Here is a 22,773-nt window from a genome sequence, read left to right as displayed (position 1 = left end):
AGTTACCACATTCTCTCAAATTTACCTCTGTAATGTCTTGCCTCACATTTCTATCCACAAGATTTAGAAATGAAAGGAATTTTAAAGATTATCTAATCTAGAGCCATCATTTTACAAATGCAGGAACTGGGGGCTTTAGAAGGGTTAAAAAATGGTACCCAATGTCACTGAGATTTGAATCCTGGACCTCTGATTCCTATCATAATAAATAATTAATAATTATTATATTAATGTTAATTATAACTAATTCTTTCTATTATATCACACTTCCTTCTCATTTCTGCTATTATATCTAGGCTCACTTATATCTCTGCTAGATTGCTGTAGTAGCCTTCTAAGATTTTTCCCCATCTCTTGTCACCCCTTCTCCTCAATCTACTCCTGATACTGCTGACAGATTTGAGCTTCCTAATGCACTGATTTAGTCACTACGCTTTTCCACTCAAAACTTTTTAATAGTCATACTGCCTTCCAAATAAAGTCCAAATTCCTTAGTTGAGTATTCAAAGACATACACAATTTGATGCCACCCTATCTTTGTAGCCTTATTTCACATCATTATTTACCATATACTCTCTGTTCCAGTCAAACTGAAGGCTTTTCCCTCCTTGCCCTGGACTTTCCTGACTTTGCCTTTGGTTTACATCATTTCCTAAAGCTGAAGTGTCCTACTCCACCTCCACTTTCCCCCCCAAACCCAGCCATCATCTCTATATTGAAACCCAAGACCCAGCTCCAATACTATTTCTTCCGTGAAATCTTCTCTAATTCTCTTTATTCAGAAATGATATGTCCTGTAATCTTGCATTTGTGCCAACATAGTTGGTGCCTTTTCTGTTCAACAATTCAGTAAAAAAATTCCTCAAGTGCCTACTACATGCAAGGTATGTATTGTCATGTAATTTAGTAATTTCTGAATCTCTTTTATCCCTTTTACTAGATTATAAATATAATTCTAGGAGAGTATGGATTATGTATTATTGATTTTTGTAGTTCCCTCCTTGCCTAACAAATGCATTGCCCAGAATAGGCACTTAAGACATTTGTTGAGAAAAAGGAGGCAGAGCCAAGATGGTAGAGTAGAAGCATGGACCTGCTTGAGCTCTTCCCCTAAAGCCCTTAAAAAATCTGTTAAAAAATGATTCTAAACAAATTCTAGAGCAGCAGAAGCCATAAAATGACAGAATGAAACAGATTTCCAGCCCAAGACAGGAAGGCTGACAAGACGGATCTATTGCACCAGGCTTGGAGCAAAGTGCACGCCAGCATGGGCCACACTGGCACATATGGGACTGGAGCAGGCTTCAGGGTGCTGAATCATGGACAGCTGCTATGGTTTGTAAATTTCTCATTCCACAAATGCCAAAGACAGCTTCTAAAGTCAGTGGGAAAGCTCTTTTACCTGAGTGAGAGGGGAGTGTGGTTGGGCCCCAGCCCCAATGTAGCCACAGCCACTGCTGCAGCAGCAGCTGCTTCTGGAGTCCTTGGCCTACAAAACATGAGGGGATCCAGAATTTGATCTGGGTCTCAATCCTGAGTGGTGGTCCTGGAGTGAGGAGGAGTGCTGGCATGCCAGAATTGGTGGCAGTTGTGGAGAGAGAATGCTACTTGCAGTTCCAGGGCAGAAAAGAGTGCTTGTGGTTGCTCACAGACCAGAGTGCAGGACAGGAAAGGAGTAAACAACTCTTCCTTGATTATGTGACTTTGGAGGAACTGAGAACTTACATATCCCTAGAGATATCTCAGAAACAGCTGCATAAAACCTCTGAAGCCTGGGGTAGTATACCCTCCACTTGACAAAGGACTCAAAAGTCAAGAAAATGGCTGGGAAAATGCCCAAAATGGGTGAAAAAATAAGACTATAGGAGGTTACTTTCTTGGTGAAAAGGTATTTTCTTCCATGCTTTCAGATGAGGAAGATCAAAGTATACAACCAGAGGAAGACCAAAACATACAACTGGAGGAAGACAGCAAGGTTAATGACTCTGCATACAAAGCCTCCAAAAAAAATATGCAATGGTCTCAGACCATGGAAGAGCTCAAAAAGGATTCTGAAAATCAAGTAAGAGAGGTAGAGGAAAAACTGGAAAGAGAAATGAGAGCAGTGCAAGAAAATCATGAAAAACAAGCCAACTGCTTGCTAAAGGAGACTCAAAAAGTGCTGAAGAAATGACAACTTTAAAAATAAACTAACCCAAATAACAAAAGAGGTCCAAAAAACCAATGAGGAGAAGAATGCCTTAAAAAAGTAGAATGGATCAAATGGAAAAGGAGGTCCAAAAGCTCACTGAAGAAAATAATTCTTTAAAAATTAGAATGGAACAGATGGAAGCCGATGACTTTAGGAGAAATCAAGAAATTATAAAACAAAACCAAAAGAATGAAAAAATAGCAGACAATATGAAATATCTCATTGGAAAAACAACTGGCCTGGAAAATAGATCCAGGAGAAAGAGTTTAAAAATTATTGGTCTACCTGAAAACCATGATCAAAAAAAGAGGCTAGATATCATCTTCCAAGGAATTATCAAGGAAAACTGCCCTGATATTCTAGAACCAGATGGTAAAATAGAAATGGAAAGAATTCACTGATCACCTCCTGAAAGAAACCCAAAAAGGAAAACTCGTAGGAATATTATAGTTAACAGTTCCAGAGTTCCCAGGTCAAGGAGAAAATATTACAAACACCCAGAAAGAAACAATTCAAGTATTAGGGAAATACAATCAGGATAACACAGGATGTAACAGCTTCTACACTAAGGGATTGAAAAACTTGGAATATGATATTCCAGAGGTCAAAGGCAGTAGGATTAAAACCAAGAATCACCTACCCAACAAAACTGAGTATAATACTTCAGGGGAAGAAAATGGTCATTCAATGAAATAGAGGAATTCCAAACATTCTTGTTGAAAAGACCAGAGCTGAATAAAAAAAATCTGACTTTCAAATACAAGAATCAAGAGAAACATGAAAAGATAAACAGGAAAGAGAAGCCTTAAGAAACTCATTAAAGTTGAGCTGTTTACATTCCTACATGGAAAGATGATACTTGTAACTCATGACAGCTTTTTCAGTATTAGGGTAGTTATAGGGCATATATATATATATATATATATATATATATATATATATATATATATATGTATATATATGTATATATATATATACATATATATATATGTAGGTGTGTATGGGTATATATGTAGGTGTATATTATATGTGTACGCATGTATATGGCTGTGCGTGTATGTATGTGTATATATACATATATATGTATATATACACATACGTACACAGAGGGAGCAGGGTGAGCTGAATATGAAGGGAGAATACCTAAAAAAATAAAATTTACTGTTGAGTGAAATGTACTAGGAGAAAGAAAAAGGGAAAAGTAGAATGTAGCAAATCATCTCACATAAAAGAGGCAAGAAAGAACTTTTACAATGGAGGGGATGAGGGAGGGAGATGAAAGTGAATACGTGAGCCTTACTCTCATGGGACTTGGCTTAAGCAGGGAATAACACACATTCATTTGGGTATGGAAATCTATTTTTCGCTGCAGGAAGATGGGGAAGGGGGAGAAAGAGGATAGGAGAGGGAAGGTAATAGAAGGGATAGCAAATTGGGGAAAGGGATAATCAGAAGCAAACACTATTGTAAGGGGACAGGTCAAGGGAGAGAATGGAACAAATGGAGGGCAGGACAGGACAGAGGGAAATGTGGTTAGTCTTTTGCAATATGACTGTCATGGAAGTGTTTTGCATGGCTACACACGTATGACCTATATTGAATTGATTGCTTTCTCAATGAGGGTGGGTGGGGAGAGAGGAGGGAGAGAATATGGAACTCAAAGCCTTAAAAATGAATGTTAAAAATTGTTTTTGCATGCAACTAGGAAATAAGATGTACAGGCAATGGGGTATAAAAATCTATTTTGCCCTACAGGAAAATAGAGGAGAAGGGGATGGAAAAAAGAAGAGTAATAGAAAGGAGGACAGACTGGAAGAATAGGTGGATGGGGTGCACAATAACCTGGGGTGGGGGTGGGGAAAGATGGGGAGAAAATTTGGAATTCAAATTCCTGTGGAAGTGAATGTTGAAAACTGAAGAATAAATTATATTCTATATCTACATCTATATATATGACATTTGTTGAATTAAATTGACAGTGTCACTGGGGAAAGTACTGAAAAACATGAGAGTCTTAGGAAGAATTTCTTACTGGCAAGAGTATGATGCTAACTTCCTTTCATGTACAGGTAAAATTATACCAATTATCTCCTCTGGAATTTCCTAAGGTCCACAGCCAATCAAAGCAATTAAATAATTTCATAAATCATTGAACACCATTTGTTGAAAATCTCTTTTATCTTGTCTTCTACTGGCTACTATGATAAGAATAAAAAGAAATATGAAACATCCCCTAAAATGAAATTCTCTGTTCTCTATTTGGGAATATAAACCTTGATAAAACACTTAAAAGAACATTTATATGGAAAGATGGGCACACCAATACACTGGTGTAGCTATAAGTTAGCATAACCCCTTCTAGAAATCAATTTGGAATTATATGAATAAAGTGGCTAAAATGTCCATATCCCTTGTCCACTGCCAGGAAAATACCCCAAGAAGGTCATTAACAAAAAGAAAGGTTCACATACCCTGAAACATTTATAGTAACATTCTTTGTGGTAACAAAGAACTGGAAATAAAGTAGATGCCCATTGATTAGGAATGGCTAAACAAGATGAAATACATGAAAGTAATAGAATATTACTGTGGTGTTAAAGCTGACACACAGAGAAGCATGCTAAGATTTACATGAACTAAAATAGAACCAAAAAAATGTACAATGACTATAACAAGGGAAAAAAGAATAATCAAAAATGAATTTTGCAAAACTATAAAGAATTAGCTTGGTTTTTAAAGAAGAGATACGAAAAGACATCTCCTCCCATTTCTTTGCAAAGGTCCATGGGTGTGGAACATTGCATATAATGTTATATTTTTTTTGATGAATTGATCAATTTTGCTGATCCCTCCCCCCCTTTTTCTTTAGGAAAAATCTTTTATAAGGGATGGATATCTGGAAGGGGAAAGGGAAGGCTACAGGAGGAAATCTAGATGATTTAGAAAGATATCAAAGATGTATTTTTTTAAATAGACATTTACAGAGCAGCTTATATACAGGTGTGAAACAAAAGTATTCAAGGTCCAGAGGAACTAGAAGAAATGGAGTGATCAGAGAAAGTGTGTACGCTAAAGACTGATAATGTAAATGAAAATGCTGAATAATGTTGTTAAATGCTGAGTAAGCATAATGAGCCCTCTTAGAACCTTGGAGAAGAGATAAAGAAATTCACCCCCTTCCTTTCAGTAGAGAGGTGGGGAAACGAGGAGTGGAATGTCACAGGCTCTCAGAAGCACTCATTGTGTCAATTAGTTTTGCTTTCTCTTTTTTTCCTTTATTGTAAAGGAAAGCTTATCGACTGTGGGAGGATGAGTATGAAGGGATATCCAGAAATGATCATAATGTAAGAAGAAAAGACACCAATAAAATTTATTTAGAAAAAAAAGAGAGTTGGTATGTATGGGGTAGGTGGCAGTATTAGGAATTAACTAATTAAGTAGGTTTTTAAAATGAAGATGAGTTATGAAGGAGGGGAAAGACACAATGACACAATTTGGCAGAGGGAAAGGGGAACAGTATCTATGCAAGAGAATTGCATGAGAAAAGTCAAAAAGGGATAGTAATAGATGAAAGAATCTTAAATTTGGAAAGGTCTTTAAAGTTAATGTAATTCTGAATCCTCTACCCAATCCATGATCCCCTGTACACACACACACACACACACACACACACACACACACACACACATACACATACCCTCAGTGAAAACAACTTTTAGGAATAAATGGGTCAGCATCTCATTTGTGCCTAAGATTTTATTCTCTGAATCTGTGTCTCTGTATATATTTAACCACACTAGACTCTAGGAAACAGAAAAGGACAATCTCAGCAACAATTTTGCACCACTGATGTCTAATATTTAAAGTACAGATACCTTGAGCTAAATGCATTGCTTCTGGCTGACAGCTATGCTTGGGTATTACCTCTTTACTGTTCACAAGCAGAGGCAGTAAGATACAGTGGAGAAATGACCGAACTTGGAGTCTGGAAACATGGGTGACTCTTGGCTCGACTGTTTGCTAATTGCATGACCTTGGACAAGTCACTTCACCTCTATGCATCTCAGTTTCCTCTGCAGCTTTTTTCTGTGAAGTTATTGGTCTCATTCAGAGATGTATCTGAGAATGGCATGTGTATATACTGTATTTCTAATCATGTGAATCTGGCTCTTAGAAAGTAAGACCAGCTAAATCATAACAATGAAATACGCTTATATTTATTGTCGAGAAATAGTTATCAGCACCATCTGACACAAAGGAAACATGAAAAACAGAGTCAATCCTAAACCCTAGTCAAGGAAAAGCTGGGATTTTGGAACTGAGCATGTAGAAACTGATCACTAGAATGATGATTGAGGAAAATGGAAAAGAATTGTAGAATTAAGTGTATTATTTATTTATGGTGAATCTCTCTCTCTCTCTATATATATATATATGTATACATATACATATATATATATGTATATATATATATATATACATATATATATATATGAATACTAGAGTTTTAGTTAGAGGACCCCGGTTCAAATCCAGCTACCCAAAGGACCTTGGACAGGTCCCTTCATCTCTTTGGGCTTCCGCTTTCTCATTTGTAAAATGAACTCTAAATCCTATACACCCAATTCACAAGAAAAGGAGTAGATAGTGTAGTACTCTGTCATGATTTCTTTTTTCTTACTCTCTTCTGGTGCATCTTCCTGGGATAACAGTCACATTATTTCCTCACTGAACCTAAAAGATACAGTTTGGGATTATATCCCATTGTGGCCCATCCTCATAGCCATGACCTATTTACCAAAGTGAAATTTCTAGTTCAAAAACTGTTGAGCATTAGGATTTTCACCAATTAATGTAATAAAGTTATTTAGTTTTGGCTATTTGACACCATTCCCTCTGACCTCAAATGCCATTTGAGGTATTTATTTTATTAAATGATATCTCTCAGTAAACATTTTTGTGTCATTTATAACTCAGAAATTGAAATCATTTTGATGCAGAAGTCTCACTCCAAGCACTCAAATTGAACTACGTTAATATACCGCTAGGTCTGACATAGAAATAGCCACTTAGCAGCAGAATAAAATGTGAATCTGAAAGACATACACAAGAATGTACTGCCAAATGTCTGTACTAATGCAAATTATGTTTCAAGATTTCATTAAAAAGGAAAGGGAAGGTAAAGCAGATTGGTATTACTGTGGACAGGAAAAATGTGAAGAAAGCAAGCAACCCATTAAAACTGAAGAACGATGCAAAAATAGGGCTAAACAAACAGATATGGAGCATTTAATGGCACTAATAGGAGGCGGTGGGGGGGTGGGGGAGTGGGGGGGAGAACCCCTCACTACTATGTAATAAGTATGCTGGGAATTTTTATAGGAAACAGCATTCTTTCTTAGAACGGGAGTAATGAGTGACTCTGGGTCCATATGGATGTAGATAACTTTCTGTAAATATAGCCCTTCTGTCCACATAATCTGTTTTAAAAAGTCATAAGGAGGTTCTCAATCCTATTATCCTAGACCATGCCTTATTAGGAATTCTATTTTAGATGTTTTTATACCAACAAACTCCTTTTGTAATTCTAATGGAATAAGGGGATGTCTTCAAATTAAATAAAGTTATATAGGACTTGAGCTCTTCATAGCTCATACCTTCAAACAGGACCTTGCTCTGCTGCAAAGATCTTCATGGATTCTCAGCTATAGCTATTGTTAATGTAAAAAACACCAATACTTTTTCTTTTTCTCTGCAAAGTTATTGAATATAAAGCATTGCTGGAGATAGCAATAGAATGATGTAATTTCAAATAAAAATTTATTTTTTAAAAAAACTTAATGTTGAGGTAGATAGCTGGTATAGTGGAGATACATACCTGCACACATACTGTTTACATACACACAAATACACACAAAAACAAAAACACTCAGTGGAAATACCTTTTAGGAATAAATGGATTAATATCTCATTTAGGCCTAATTTTCATTCTCTGAGTATACGTGTATCTCTTTATATATTTATGGCCTTGATGTCAGGGAGACCAAAGTTCCAATCCTGCCTCAGACGAACTATTAGTGACTCTGTGACCCTGGGCAATTCACTTAGCTTCTGAATGCTTCCTTTTTCTGGTCAATAAAATGAAAAGGTTGAATCTTAAGAGATTTCTTCCCCTTCTATATCTATGATATTATGATTGAGGAATCATTTTAAATAGCTATGTGACTTTACATGAACCAGGATTCCTTGTAAATTATTCATCTGTATTCAATTGGTATATAAAATTGAGAAAAGTGTTATTTGCTCTGTTATAATCATTCATAATAATTATGTATATAAAATTATTATTTATAATCATTCAAAATTAATTTATGAAAGTAGGAGAGAATTGGTTCCCACCTCTCTCCCCATCCCAGTTGATCTGATCATAGAAAACAAAGAGAAGATGACAAAGGTAATGAGGTATTAAGATGCTGCGCCCAGTGGGACAACCCCAAGGAAAGGATAATGACGTCCAGTAATACCAGATGTGTGAGTGCCTTGAGGACGTGTATTCCTTGCTTGTGCACTTCACATTTTTCCCACTGATGCTGTATGTATATGTGGGAGAAACTGTCCAGGATTACAGAGAGAATATTTTGTAGCTATTATTATCAGTAGGTCATCTTAGTAAATTCCTTTGCTTTGAGCTAGTTTTGTGTCCTGGCTGACTGTTAAAGGTAATCACACTGATTGGTGCTCAGGAGCTCTCATGAGTATTAGGAGTGTGGGCCCACAGAATACCCTAGAACCTGCATGTGGTTCTCTCCCTGAGTGGATGCCAATCTGTGAGTGCTATGTTAGAGATGTAGTCCAGCTATACTTATGGGTCTTGGTCCAGATTATATTTTGGTACCCTTAGCAAAGGGATTTTCTTATCTAACGTTTTCTTCATGAGTACCCTAGGACTGCAGGAATCCAGAAAAGAAAAAGTAATTAATATTGTTTCTTCCAATGGAGGATACTGCATGAAAGATTCATTATTTTAAAGTTAAGAATAACAAAGCTGAACTTCACTTTTTAAAGTTACGTTTATGGACAATTGGAGGATGGTCTAATACAATAATCCTGGTAAACAAAGCTCTTTCATAATGTGATGCAAAATGAAACACCTTCTAAGCATGTCTATGAATTCTCAGCATCTAAATAATCGGCGATAGATTTGTGATTTTTATCAGTGTAGGGATCCACTGATGTGAGAATTCCCTCTGCCAGCACAGATTGCAATGCCTCTAAGACTTGGAAGATAAATCTTAGGATGCTGCCCAAGGTATACAGAGGTTAAATGGCTTGTCCAGGATCACACAGCCAGTAACTGTTAGAGAGAGGTTTTGTTTCAAGGTCTTTTTGACTCCAGTTCCAGAACTCAACATACTAGGACACACTGTTTCTATATCTAAAGAATAAATAAACACAATTCAATTATTATAGTGTTCCTCAATTTAAACTAATTTCTTCTCCCCCTCCTCCCCATTTTTTCTTTTGTCCTAATTTTAACCCAATTTCTAAAGCTGGAAGGTAAAATCTAATTTCCCAAAATGTTCTAAAATTTCCAAATGTAAAATGCTAAGTTTTGAAACATATCCATAAGCACTGCTTTTCAATGAAATGAGTAGTCCTTTGCTACAGAATAGAGAATGAAATGAGAGAGAATTGCCCCAAACATCATTTTTGTCTATCCATTTATAGTTATGATCACACCAGGAAACATTCTGTGAATTTCTTTGTATGTGAAACAAAATTGTATTTCAAACATAAAACTTTTTAGAAGTGGAAAATCCACAATTCTATGAATTTTAATGTGCTCCCAAGTTCAATTTGAATGGCATTACCCAAACTCTCTGGATTTATTATTACACCTGCTGAGGCAGGAGAGAAAGAGGATATTAGTGAAACTTGCCTTGCCATCATAATTGTTTCCAATACTTTATTAACTGAAGGCTAGCTATGCATTAATCTGACAATGAAATACAAATAAGTAGTGAATTCTAGCTTGCCAAAAAACACCAATTGAAATTAGGAGAAATGTAAGTAAAATGGTGATATACAAATAAACGAGGTGGTGATATTTCCTACAACTTAATAAAAGTTTTTAAGTATACACGCGCGCGCACACACACACACACACACACATTCTTTGTCTTCCTCTTAAAAGCAAGATAATCTATTTCATTCAGTTAACTCACCCAACATTTTCTGCATCTTCGTCACACTCAGCTTTATATTTGCAAGGTCCGCACTTGGAATGTTTCCTATGAACTTCTGTTCCTGACCCTTCTTCCTCTGTTTAAAGAAAAAAAAATTGCACTGTCAAACAAAAATCTCTCTCTTTCATATACTTTATATATCAGCTCTTTCCAGTGCTCAGTATCTCCAAAATCTATGTATCCAAATTCTACAAAACACCTTCTGCTTCCTTCCTCCTTCCCTTCATCTTAGTATTCTGTACAGTCATTGTTGGAGAGGTAAAAATGAACTGGCACTGTCCAGCTAATCCCTTTAGCCAGACATACACTGAAGCATGACAACATTTGCAAGCACCTTCACTGAACGTTTATACTTGATGTTCATATTATTGCCCGGGTTCATACAGTTAGGGGTGGCTAGGTGGTGTGGTGAATGGAGCACTGGGCAGGGAATCAGGAAGTCTCACGCTCCTGAGTTCAAATCCACCCTCAGACACTTACTAGCTGTGTGATCCTGGGCAAGTCACTTCACCCTGTTTGCCTTAGTTTTCTCATTTATAAAGTGAGCTGGAGAAGGAAATGGCAAACCATGCCAGTATCTTTGCCAAGAAAACCCCAAATTGGGGCATGAAAAGTTGGCTCAACAGTATTGAAATTAGCACTACTGAACTACTATATTCCCTCTCTTCTTACCCTTCCCCACTGTATATCCTACATCTAAGGCAAGTCAATGGCTTTAGGTCTGGGCCAATATGAGGCCAATTGTTGCTCTAAAAATAATTTGAAGGGACATCTTTGGTCCAGGAAACAAATTCTAGGAACCCCCAACCTCTTCAAGGATTTGGGGCTATGTAGAAGAGAAACATATTTTGTATCATGGAAAGAACACTGGCTATGCAGGAAGGAGGCCTGAATTCAATATTTTCCCTGACACATGACTAGATGTGTGACATTAGACAAAGTGCTTAATTTCTCCGTGTCTCTTTGAATAACAATATTTATACTACCTCCCAAACGGACTTGCTGTGAACAAAGTGCTCTGCAAACCTTAATAAATGTGAGTTATTAGAACTGCTGTTATTCCTTGCCTAGACTAGCAATGTCTCAAGGGCATAGACCTAATGGGAAGATGACAAAATCTTAGAATTTTGCAGTTGGAAGGAAGCTTAGATGTATAGGAATCCCATTGATAATACTCCTGATGGGCAGAAGTCTGAATACTTTCAGGTCCTTTTTTGAACAGATTTAACTTTTAGGAAGATCTTCCTTGTATTAAGCCAAAATCTGCCTCTGTATAGCCATCACACCAAAGGTACTGGTCCTCCCTGAATATACCCTACACCTCAAGATGAAATTATGAGGATCAAATAGGATAGTAATTGTACATGTCTGGCACATAGTAAGTACTATGCAAATGCTATTATTATTCAAGCTCTCTGGGCCTCAGTTTTTCCATTTTAAAAATAAGGATAGTACTGATGAATAGGGAAAACCCAGTGAGGATCAGATGTGTTAATGCATACAAAATACCATATGCCAGCTATTATCGCTGTATTCTGGTGCTAAAGTTTTATTTAAGATTTTTTTGCATCTATATTTATGAACCTATAATTTTCTATTTAAATATTGTCTTTGTCTGGTTTTGGAATGATTATCACATTTGTCATGTAAAAAGAATTTCACAGAATGTCATCATTTCCTGTGTTTAGAAACACTGTATAATAAAGGAACTATTTGTCCCAAGAACATTCACAGATTTCTCCTGTGAACTCCTCTAGCCAAGATAATGTGGGGAGAAAGGAGTAATAATTTTACTTCCTGCCAAAATGCCTAGAGTGATGCAACTGGATTTAGGGAGACCTCAGTATCAAACCTGGCTCACATATTTGCTTAATCCTGGTCAGATCACTTAATCTCTTATAAGCTCAGTTTCTTTACTTGTACAATGCATTTCTCTGCATTTGTGAAGCAACTAGTACCTTCACTACCTGCTTCACAAGGTTGCTGTGAGAAAAATTCATGTCTAACCCTAGGGCACTATTCAAACATAGGTTACTGTTCATTCTTCCTCTAAAAATTATTCTTCCCAAGTTGCCCATTTCCTATTGAAACAGTTTAAATATTTTATATTTTTGCAAATAAGCATTCATTTAATTTGGGTTCTCTAAATTATAAATATATTCTTCTGTTTTAGGAGGCCATGGAGATTTGAACATTTTTTGGCGTAATTAAGAAGCAGTTTGACCATGCTACGGGCTGCAATTCCAGTAGAAAAGGCTGGTCTGTGTGGGACAATCTACAATGGTAGCCTCTCAGTTAATAAGAAAGCATAAGCAAGAGATTGGTCACTTGGAATGAGTCCATTGCCATGAGGTACTCAGCAAAGACTCGGAGGAGGGAAGTATGTCTCAGATGCTAGAACAGGTCAGCAATGTGGCGGTGAAGGTATCCAAGGGTCTGAGGCTAGGCAAGAGTTTAAGAAATTGGGTATCCCAGCAGGTATGATGTTACACAAAGAGAATGATATAGAACTGGATCTGCTAACTGTGATGAATGATTGAGCTACAGCATGTGGTGCTAACATCAGCTTTTCTTCTGCTGTAGGCAATCTTCAGAGATAGCTCCTAGACACAGCATTCCCTGCATGAAAAACAGCTTTATTTTTACAGCAGGGACTACCCGATTCTTTTATTTCAATCTTATGTTCTTTTCTCTTAATTAATTTTAGTAATTCATATTTTCTCTCATTTGAAAAAGTTGGTTATCAATTTTATTACTCTTTCGGAGAAACTAACTCTTGATTTTATTGGCCCAATTCTTTTTTAAAAAATTATTTCATTTGTCTGTTTTCATTTTAATGGCTTTCTTTTTCCTATTTTCCTTTGCTCTATTTCTTTTACCTTTTTATAAAGTCTTATGATATATGTCTTGGCTTAGCCTGACTGCTGCTGTAAGCTGTAAGTGGAATGTATTGAGGATAAATCACAATCTAGCCAAGGAAGTTCACCTAAAAGGATGACGGTTGATGGAGGGGCACTAAAGAGAGGTATCAAGGGGAGAATCACTTTAGAGTACTACAAAAACCAAACCTGGTTGCTTTTGTACTTTGGTACCTGGTATTTTGTCAGAATTGTGTATGTGTGTACAGACAGAGGGAGGGAGGGAGGGAGAGAGAGAGAGAGAGAGAGAGAGAGAGAGAGAGAGAGAGAGAGAGAGACAGACAGACAGACAGACAGACAGACAGAGACAGAGACAGAGAGACAGAGACAGAGACAGAGAATCATAGCTGTAGAATTTGGAAGAAATTTCAGAAGTCATCTAATCTAACCATCCATTTTACAGATGAAGAAACTGAGGTTAAAGTTTCACTGGTAAGTAGCATAGCTTGGATGTGAGATGAATTCTGTAACTGAGAGTTCAGCGTGCTTTCTTTTAAAAAAAAAGTTTCTTTTTGTTATGAATTTAACAAATGTCAGCAAACAAGAAAAGAGGATTACACAGAAAGTTCTGTCTTCAAGTGTATTTTTAAATTGCATCTTAAATTTATCACAATAGTAACAAAATTTCCCTGCTTGTCTGAGCTTCTTGCCCTCCTCTTCTTTGAATGCATATTATCATCACACAACAAATATCCACCTCTAACCCTAGAGTCACTCCTTTGTAATAAGTTAGTATTTTGCTGTTCAGTCATTTTCAATTATGTCCAATTCTTTGGGACCCCATTGGAGTTTTCTTGGCAAAGATACTGGAGTGGTTTGCCATTTCCTTCTCCAGCTCATTTGGCAGATGAGGAAACTGAGGCAAACAGGGTGAAGTGACTTGCCCAGGGTCACTCATCCAGTAAGTGTCTGCAGCTGGGTTTGAATTCAGATCTTCCTGACTCCATGCCTACTGCTCTATCCACTGCATCCCCTAGCTGCCCTAATAAGTAAGTATACTCAAGCAAAATGAATCAATACGCTGGCCATGTACCGTTTTGCATCTTTTGCACCTTCAGGTCATCAGCTCTCTGCCAAGAGGTAGGAAAGCATGACTCATGTTGGTCTTTCCACTGACGTCTGAGTTTTTTCAAACGTTGTAGTCGTTGTATACATTGCTCTCCTGGTTCTGATCACTTCACTCTTCACCAGTTCATGTAAGTGTCCTTCCCAGGTTTCTCTAAAGACACACTTCTCATTTCTTAAAGTTCATTAATATTCAGTTATATTCATATGTCACCAATTGATATACACCCACTTCTTTTCAGGTCTTTGCTATAATAAAAAGTGTTGGTATAAACATTTTTGCACATAAGGATCCTTTTCTTCTGCCTCTGACATATCTGGGCATATACTTGTAGCAGTATTACCGGATCAAAGGGTAAGTACAGCTAATGACTTTTGGGATTTTTTTTAAACATTTTTAAATTTAAATTTTAAATTTAAAAACATTCATTTTTTAAAATGAGAGAAAATATGAATTACTAAAACTTGACCAAAAGCACATTAGTGACTTTTCCTTCCATCACCAGCAGTTAACATTTTCACTCTCTCATCATTTTTGACAGTCTGATGGGTGTGAGGTAGAACCTCAGATTTTCATTTATAATAATATAATAGCTAATAGCACTTCTTGTGGGCTAGGCATTGTGTTCAGGCTTTAATAAATACTATCTCATTTGTCCCTTACAACATGGTGAGGTGATTTGAAGCACCTTTTTCATGTGGTCTTACTGATTTGCTCTTATTCTTTTAAGAATTACCTAGATATATCCTTTGACCACTTATCTATAAGGGAATAGCTCTTGTTCTTCTGTATTTACATCAATACCTTCTATATCTTGAATTTTAGACCTTTGTCAGAGGAATTTACTGAAAAATTCTTTGCACAGTTAACTAATTATCTACTCATTATCACACAAATTTTTTATTTTTGAAAAAATGTATATTGGAATAAACTTCTTTCAATGTCCGATATAATTCAGTTATAAATTCATCTGGACTTGGGCTTTTTATTTTACTTTGATAACTCATTTATAACACTCAGTTTTGCTGAGTTTGAGGATCTATTTCTTGTTCTTTTAATTTACATTTTTGTAAGTATCCATCAACTTTTCTGATCAATTTTGTTAGCATATTTGAGTAAAATAATTCTAACGACTTCCTTTATTTCTTCTTCATAATGTGTGGATATTCCTTTTCCTTTTCTTATTTGATTAATTAGGTTTTCTTCTTTTTTGTCAAATAAATAAATTGTTTATTTTTTAAATAGGTTCCTATTTTATCAATTCAGTGAATTTATTTTCATTTTTGTCTCTTTTTTGATTTCTTTGAATTTATATGTGTCTAAATTGGTTTTTAATGCTCTCTTGCTTTCTTGGGTTTTTTTAATTGCCTGCCCAATTCTTTGATTTGTTCTTTCTCTTTTTGCTGAAACAGCACTTAGAGATATAAATGTTCCCTTAATGACTGCTTTGGCTGCCTCCCAAAAGTTTTGGTATGTAGCCTCATTTTTCTGATTTGTTCTTTGATCTATATGATTAGAATGATTTTGTCTTCATTTAAGTTTGACCGCTTTGTTGATTATAATTTTTTATTAAGTTGAGGTCAATAAGAGATAGCTTAACATTTCTGGTTTTCTGTGAGTGTGCGTGTGCGTGTGCGGTGTGTCTTTAATGTCCTAGTATTTGGTTGATTTTTGTAAAGGAACTAAGCAAATTTAAGAAATCTAAGAATTCTTCTAAAATCCCATTTAATTATCAAGAGAGCTCTCATCTTTAATGTTTCTCAAATTGTACTTAGGTCCATAAGCTCTATTTTTTTTTTACTATTTTTTCTAGGTGTGAAAGCAATGCACAGAGGTTCCGAGTTATTAATGTTTTTACTTGCTATTGTTCCCTGTAGCTCAATTAGTATTTTTCCTTTCATTACTTAAATTCTATGCATTACTTACATACATATTAAGTGATGAGAATCTATGGCTCTTTTAAGCATAACGGAGTTTCCCTTTTCATCTTTTAACCAGGTCTATTTTTACTGCTGCCTTTTCTGAAATCAAGATTGCCATTCCCACTTTTTTAGATTCACCTGATAAATAATAAATTCTGCTTTATCCCCTCCTTTTAATTGCATATGAATATATTTCAAGTGGGCTTTTTATAAACAACTTATTTCTAATTCAATCTGCTACCTTTCTCCATTCTATGGACAAGTCCATTCCATTCACATTCATGACTGTTAATCAGGTCTTTTCCTCTACCATAGCCTCTTTTACTTTTTCCTTCTCTTTATTGCCTCTTCTAATTTGCAAAGGAAAATTAATTTGGGGAAAAAACCAAAATGGGATCTACACTAGTAATGTATAACTGGAATGGTCTGTCCTATGCCTCTACCCCTCCTCTCTTCAACCAGTCCATACCTGTATCATTGGCTTTTAGTATCTTATTCACACCCTCTCATTTGTTCTTCATGTCAAGCCTGGCAAGCAGGTACTATTATTATCCCCATTTTTCAGTTAAGCAAACTGAGGCAAAAAGAAGTTTAGTGATTAGTTCAAGGTCACTCAGTTAATACATATCTAAGACCAGACTGGAACTCGAGTCTTTTTGATTCCAGACTCAATTCAGATTCCAGACTCAATCCACTAGTCATCTAGCATGTTTCTGCACACATACAAGATAACAAATATAACAGAGAGCACCCCCCCCCCCAAAAAAAAACCCTGCCAAAATAGATGACAGCTACTCACTTTTGGTCATCCAAATGGACACAAAAGGAGCCTAAAATTATCTCCAATGATTATGAAGTCTCAGCAAGAAACTGAAGACCATAGAGATATTTGTCATGTTTTTCTCACTGCTGCCCGGGAATGTGACCCAGGAGAGAACAATGAACTGCAGCAGACATGTCCCTTCTTTGTCCAAGAATTGTTGGGCCCCATCTGTTTTTTAAATCCATTTTACCCCGTCAGGGCTTAAGAGCTTTAGCTGGCATTCACAGTATAAGCTGAATTCACTGTATTCCTCATTTTCTTTCCTGATAATTTATTTATTGTTTGTTTTAGCTATAATATTCTAATAGAGGGTATTGAGAGCCCCTATAGTTATTCAAGGTGGTGTTGTAGATAGAGCACTGGGCTTGGAATCAGAAACACTCATCTTCATGATGAGTTCAAATCTGGCCTCAGATACTTATTAGCTGTGTGACCCTGGGTAAGTCACTTAACCCTGTTTGCTTTAATTCTTTTATCTCTGGAAAACAGGTTGGAAAAGGAACCACTCCAATATCTTTGTCAAGAAAACCCCAAAAGAGGTCACGAAGAGTCGGGCATGGCTGAAATGACTCAACAACAACAGTTATTCAAACTACCTGTATTTCATGTAGCACTGATATATTATCCTTCCTGTTATATATTTTATTTCTATGATAGATCAAGTTGATAAATTTAACATTCCTACATTTTTGCCTTTTGTGGCTCACATTCATATATCACTTTACACATATTCTTATTTGTTCCTCATAACTTCTGTGAGGATGACAGGGAAATTACTATTATTCCCATTTACCAATGAGGAAAATCAAACTCAAGAAGTTGAAGTGACTCATGTTTGTCCAGTGAGTAAGCAGCAGAGTCAAGAATCGTTCTTGCTTCTTTTTTAAGTCTAGTACATTCCATTATACTATGTTTACCCACAAGACTTCATTAAAGGGTGATGAATTTAGGAGACTAGAGCTTTATGAATATTCTCATCTATGCCCCCAAATCCCAGAAAGTCCTCAGCTCACCAAGAATATTCCCCCAAAGGAAATAGTTAACGATGGGGGAAAAAGCTTTGTAGAAAATTCCTCTGATAAAATATATATTCAAAATACATATCTCAATATATCCAAATATGGAAGAACAAGAACTATTCCCCACCAGATAAATGGGCAAAGCATATGAACAGGTAATTCTTAAAAGAAGAAAGGCAAGCTATCAATAACCATATGAAAACTGCTCCAGATCACTAATGATAACAGATATGCAAATCAGAACAACCCTAAGGTTCTACTTCACACTTATTAAACTAGAAAACATGAGAAAAAAGAGGAGATTGTGATTGTTAGAAAGGCTTGTGAGGGCAGGCACACTAAAGCCCTACTTGTTACAGCTATGCATTGATCCAACCATTCTGGGAAGAAATTTAGAACTATGTCCAAAAAGTCACTAAATCATACCTTTGGTCCAGAGATTCCAATATTAGGCCTATGTGTAGCAAAAAAAAAAAAAGTCAAATATGGAGGGAAAGGTCCTATATTTACAAAAATATTTATTGCAGTACTTTCTCTTTTGTTGTAGCAAAGAACTGAAAACTAAGTAGGTACCAATTAATTGAAGAATGGCTGAAAAAATTATGATATACAAATGTGATATTAATATGCTATAAGAAATTATTAGAACTTGTATGAACTGATACAGTATGGAGAAGAACCAGAAGAATAATTTATGATGACAATATTATAAAGGAAAAAGACTTAGGAACTCTAATCAATGTAATACTCAGTCATAACTTCATAACTTCAAAAGTCTGATAATAAACCACATTTTCCATCTCTTAGCAGAAAAGTGATGACCTAGAGGTACAAAATGAGAAATACATTTCCAGACATAGTCAATGTGTGAATTTGTTTTGCTTGACTGTGCTTATTTCTTATAAGAGGGAGAAGTTTTTCTTTTTTAGAAGTTTTAGGAGTTTGGGGGAGAATATGTGGGTAGTGATACCCCCAAAAAAGAAAGAAAGAAAGACAGGAAGAAAAGACTACCAATGAAGCATTAAAAAAATATACGTAAGAGACCAGAACAAGGTTCAGAAGAGGATACCAGCAAACCACATCAAATTTAATATGTAAATAATAAAATGCAACGCATGTTAAAAGAATCAACTAACTAGATGTTATAAATAATTCATAATTTCATGTGCAATCCTTTTTTCTGTTCTTTATATAAAGAAATGTTCGTATTTATTAATGTTTGTCAAGTTCACAATAAGAAAAAGGAAAATTTACTGAGGATTTACTGAAATAGACAAAGCTTATGGAATGTATTCTTGTGGCTGAGGTGAATGTTTTTCCGTTTTCATTATTGCCATCTACTTTTCCAGCCCCATGTTCTCAAGTTGGATGTGCTCCCACTAAGCTGGAAGAATGGTGGTTTTATTTCACAGAACATCTTCCTCTGTCTGTAGTGCTATAATAGAAAGGTGATGAATCTATCCCAGTGTGCCCAAACAGAAAGAAGAAAGGGTAAGTGGTTCTGTCCTGACAGTTATTAGTTTAGGATGGAGCAAACAATGTGCTATATGACCCATCTGGGATTGAGTTGTATTAATCAGAGGTCATAGCTTAGAGCATTGGTAATATTCACTGGGAAGCATTGAGATGGAATCAAGTGCAAGGCCTGTGTCCAATAAATACTATCAGATATTTTTTAGGAGCAATTTGTGAACAATAAGTTTTGGTTGAATCTTCTTTAAAGGACATTATTCTATGGTATGGCTACATGGGTCAAATATCTGCCTTATATGGCATTCAGTGCTGGATACATACAAGGAAGAAATGTGGACATATACAATAATATCTACATTTCTCAGATAACTTATTTCCTTATTGTTATGTCAAACTTTCTGTATTCACATTTTCTAAAAATGAAATATTTTAAATGGTTTAAGTATATACTGTACTAGTAAGCCATTTCTAGACTGACTGGGAGAAGATGAAATGAGATTATGTAGGGTCAGATCAGTATAGATCAAGATCAATATACATTCAGAGATTTAGAATTTAAAAAGACTTTAGAAGCCTCTAGTTCAATCCCCACATTTTATAGATGAGGAAATTGAGGTCCAGAGTTGGGTTCCCTTTCCCTCACTGAAGAATCTTCCAGCAGAGGCTGCATGCACATTTATTGAGTTCCCCATATTGCAGCTTTCCTTTTGGATGTGTTCTGGACTAAGATGGCCAGTGAGTCCTTTCCAGTTCTAAAATACTTTGATTTGGGAGCAGACACACTACCTGTTGTGAGGAAAGCATTTGGCAAATTGCTGCCCAGGGTCACACAGCTATTATCTCTCCAAATCAAGCACTCTTTCACCATATCACATGAAACATTAGCTACAATCTGAACCAACCTGGTAGTAAGCCAAAAAAAAAATACTCTTGTTTGTATCATTGAATCATTTCTTTCTTTTAGTGACAATAGTTTCTAGGTGCATTTTTTTAATATTGACCACAAAGGGAATGTCTGTAAAGGATTGCTGGCTATTAATTGAAGCAGATACCATCTGGGTTACAATGGGGGACACAAGTTAATGGAAGCTGAATTTTCAGTCAGGACTCAGGCCTGTTTCTGCTCCTCACCCCTCTCTGGGTTTTGAAGCTGCTCCGAAGTAGGTTCCTCATAGGAATCCCCATGAAAAAAGAATGATTATGTCCCCTGGAGAAGTGTCTATCTTAAATTTTCAAATGCTACTAAACTGCTTCTGATTTTTTTCCTATAAGGGCCACTTATTTAAACTTTTTAATTTATTTAAACTTATGTATTCTTATTTAAACATTAATTCAGATATAAAAAGTATTTAGTTTTTGAAGAGAAAGCTCATTTTCATTTTCCTTCTCAGGGAACAGAGTATTTCCTTTTCTTCAAAGTCTCCCATCTCTCATGGATGAAGATGAGTGCCTCTTTTCTTTTTTTAATTTAAGAAAATTAAAATTTAAAAAATTTAAAATTTAATTTAAGAAAATTTCCTGAAATTTATATTCTTTCTCTCCCATCTCTCCCTATCCCCAGAGAGAAAAAAGAAAAATAAAACCCTTGTGAAAGATATGCATAGTCAGGCAAAACAAATTTCTAGGTTGGCCATGTCCACCTGAATGCCTTCACCACCCCGTCAGGTCGTAGGTGGCATACTTCATCACTGGTTCTTTGGAATTATGGTTGAACATTGAATCCTTCTTTTCACTGCTGTCTTTCTAGCTCTCACTCCTAATATACCGTCCCTCTAAGATTGTGTTCCCATTTCAAAAAGAAAAAAATGGCAGTTATTGGTAACAAAGACTAAACAAAGGTTTAGTGGAAATGCTTGTAATAAAAAGGCTAAGGTTGTAGCCACAGGTGGACCATTGTATAACATTAAGCAAGTCATTTAATTCCTCTCAGCCTCAGTTTCCTTGTCTGTAAAATGAGGACAATGACAAAAATCATCATTATTATTATTATGAAGTTACTATTATTTAATGGTTAAATTCAAGCCTTATGAGGATCACTTGAAAGAACTAGGGATGTTTAGCTCGGGGAAGAGAAATCTCAAAAAAGATAGAATCGCTGTTTTCAAATAATGTGAAAGGACTTTCATGTGGAAAAGAGATTTGCCTGGTTCCGTACAGCACCAAAAGACATAACAAGGAAGGATGGATAGAAGTTGCAAAGAAATAAATTTAAGCTTGATGTCCACAAAAACTTCCTAAGAATTGCAGTTGTCTATAGTGGATTGGGCTACCTGTGGAGGAGTTGGGTTCCCTTTCCCTCACTGAAGAATCTTCCAGCAGAGGCTGCATGCACATTTATTGAGTTCCCCATATTGCAGCTTTCCTTTTGGATGTGTTCTGGACTAAGATGGCCAGTGAGTCCTTTCCAGTTCTAAAATACTTTAATTTGGGAGCAGACACACTACCTGTTGTGAGGAAAGCATTTGGCAAATTGCTGTCTAAATGCAAGCTATTTTTATTCAGCGCTATCCAAGTTCACAGTACAAACAGAAATAGACTTTTGCTTTCCTACCGGAACATTTTCCATGCCCATATTTTCCTCTCCTACAGGAACTCCCTCCCTCCCGTCTCTGCCTATTGAAAGCCTCCCTATCATTTAAGGCCCAGATCAAAACTCACTTCCTCCCCAAACCCTTTCCTCATCCCCTCAGTGAGAACTGATCTCTCTCTTCTGCACATAGATCTTATTTGAACTACTCTCTCATAAGGCACTTATCATGTGCCTTGGAGGATGGCTACTTGGGATCTTTCTTTCACTTTAGAAGTGAAAATTGCTTGTGAGTGGGAATGACTTATCTTTATATCTTACTTATGTTTATAAGCTTTCTCCTGCTTCCCAAGAGTGTGTTGGACCCATCTCTAATGAGTTTGTGAGAACTAACTGTTAAATTTTCAGTGGGAGCGTTTACACCTAAGAAATCAGCAGTCACTACAAACCATAGTTAGAGTTATTGTTTGGCTGAGTCTAGATTTAAGAATTAATGATGCAGATTAAACTTAAAAATGGGTGCATACTTTTTTTTCAGAAAGATTGATTGTTAACAATTTACTACCACATCTCTGCTACTCCCTAACC

At 36.1% G+C, this 22,773-nt stretch overlaps 1 protein-coding gene across 2 annotated transcripts in view; it reads right to left on the bottom strand.

Annotated features, from left to right (window-relative positions):
- TMEFF1 (transmembrane protein with EGF like and two follistatin like domains 1) overlaps positions 1-22,773 on the bottom strand; it is a 133,552-nt gene that overhangs the window by 41,362 nt on the left and 69,417 nt on the right. For both annotated transcript variants that reach the window (XM_072596695.1, XM_072596696.1), the window contains exon 5: positions 10,417-10,513. In XM_072596695.1, coding sequence (XP_072452796.1) covers positions 10,417-10,513 — 97 coding nt within the window. The remainder of the gene's footprint in view (positions 1-10,416; positions 10,514-22,773) is intronic.

The sequence above is a fragment of the Notamacropus eugenii genome, chromosome 3 (genome assembly GCF_028372415.1).
Source record: "Notamacropus eugenii isolate mMacEug1 chromosome 3, mMacEug1.pri_v2, whole genome shotgun sequence".
NCBI classification, from domain to species: Eukaryota; Metazoa; Chordata; class Mammalia; order Diprotodontia; family Macropodidae; genus Notamacropus; species Notamacropus eugenii.
Note: the sequence above shows the minus strand (reverse complement) of the source record. Positions and strands in the feature narration are given on the sequence as shown.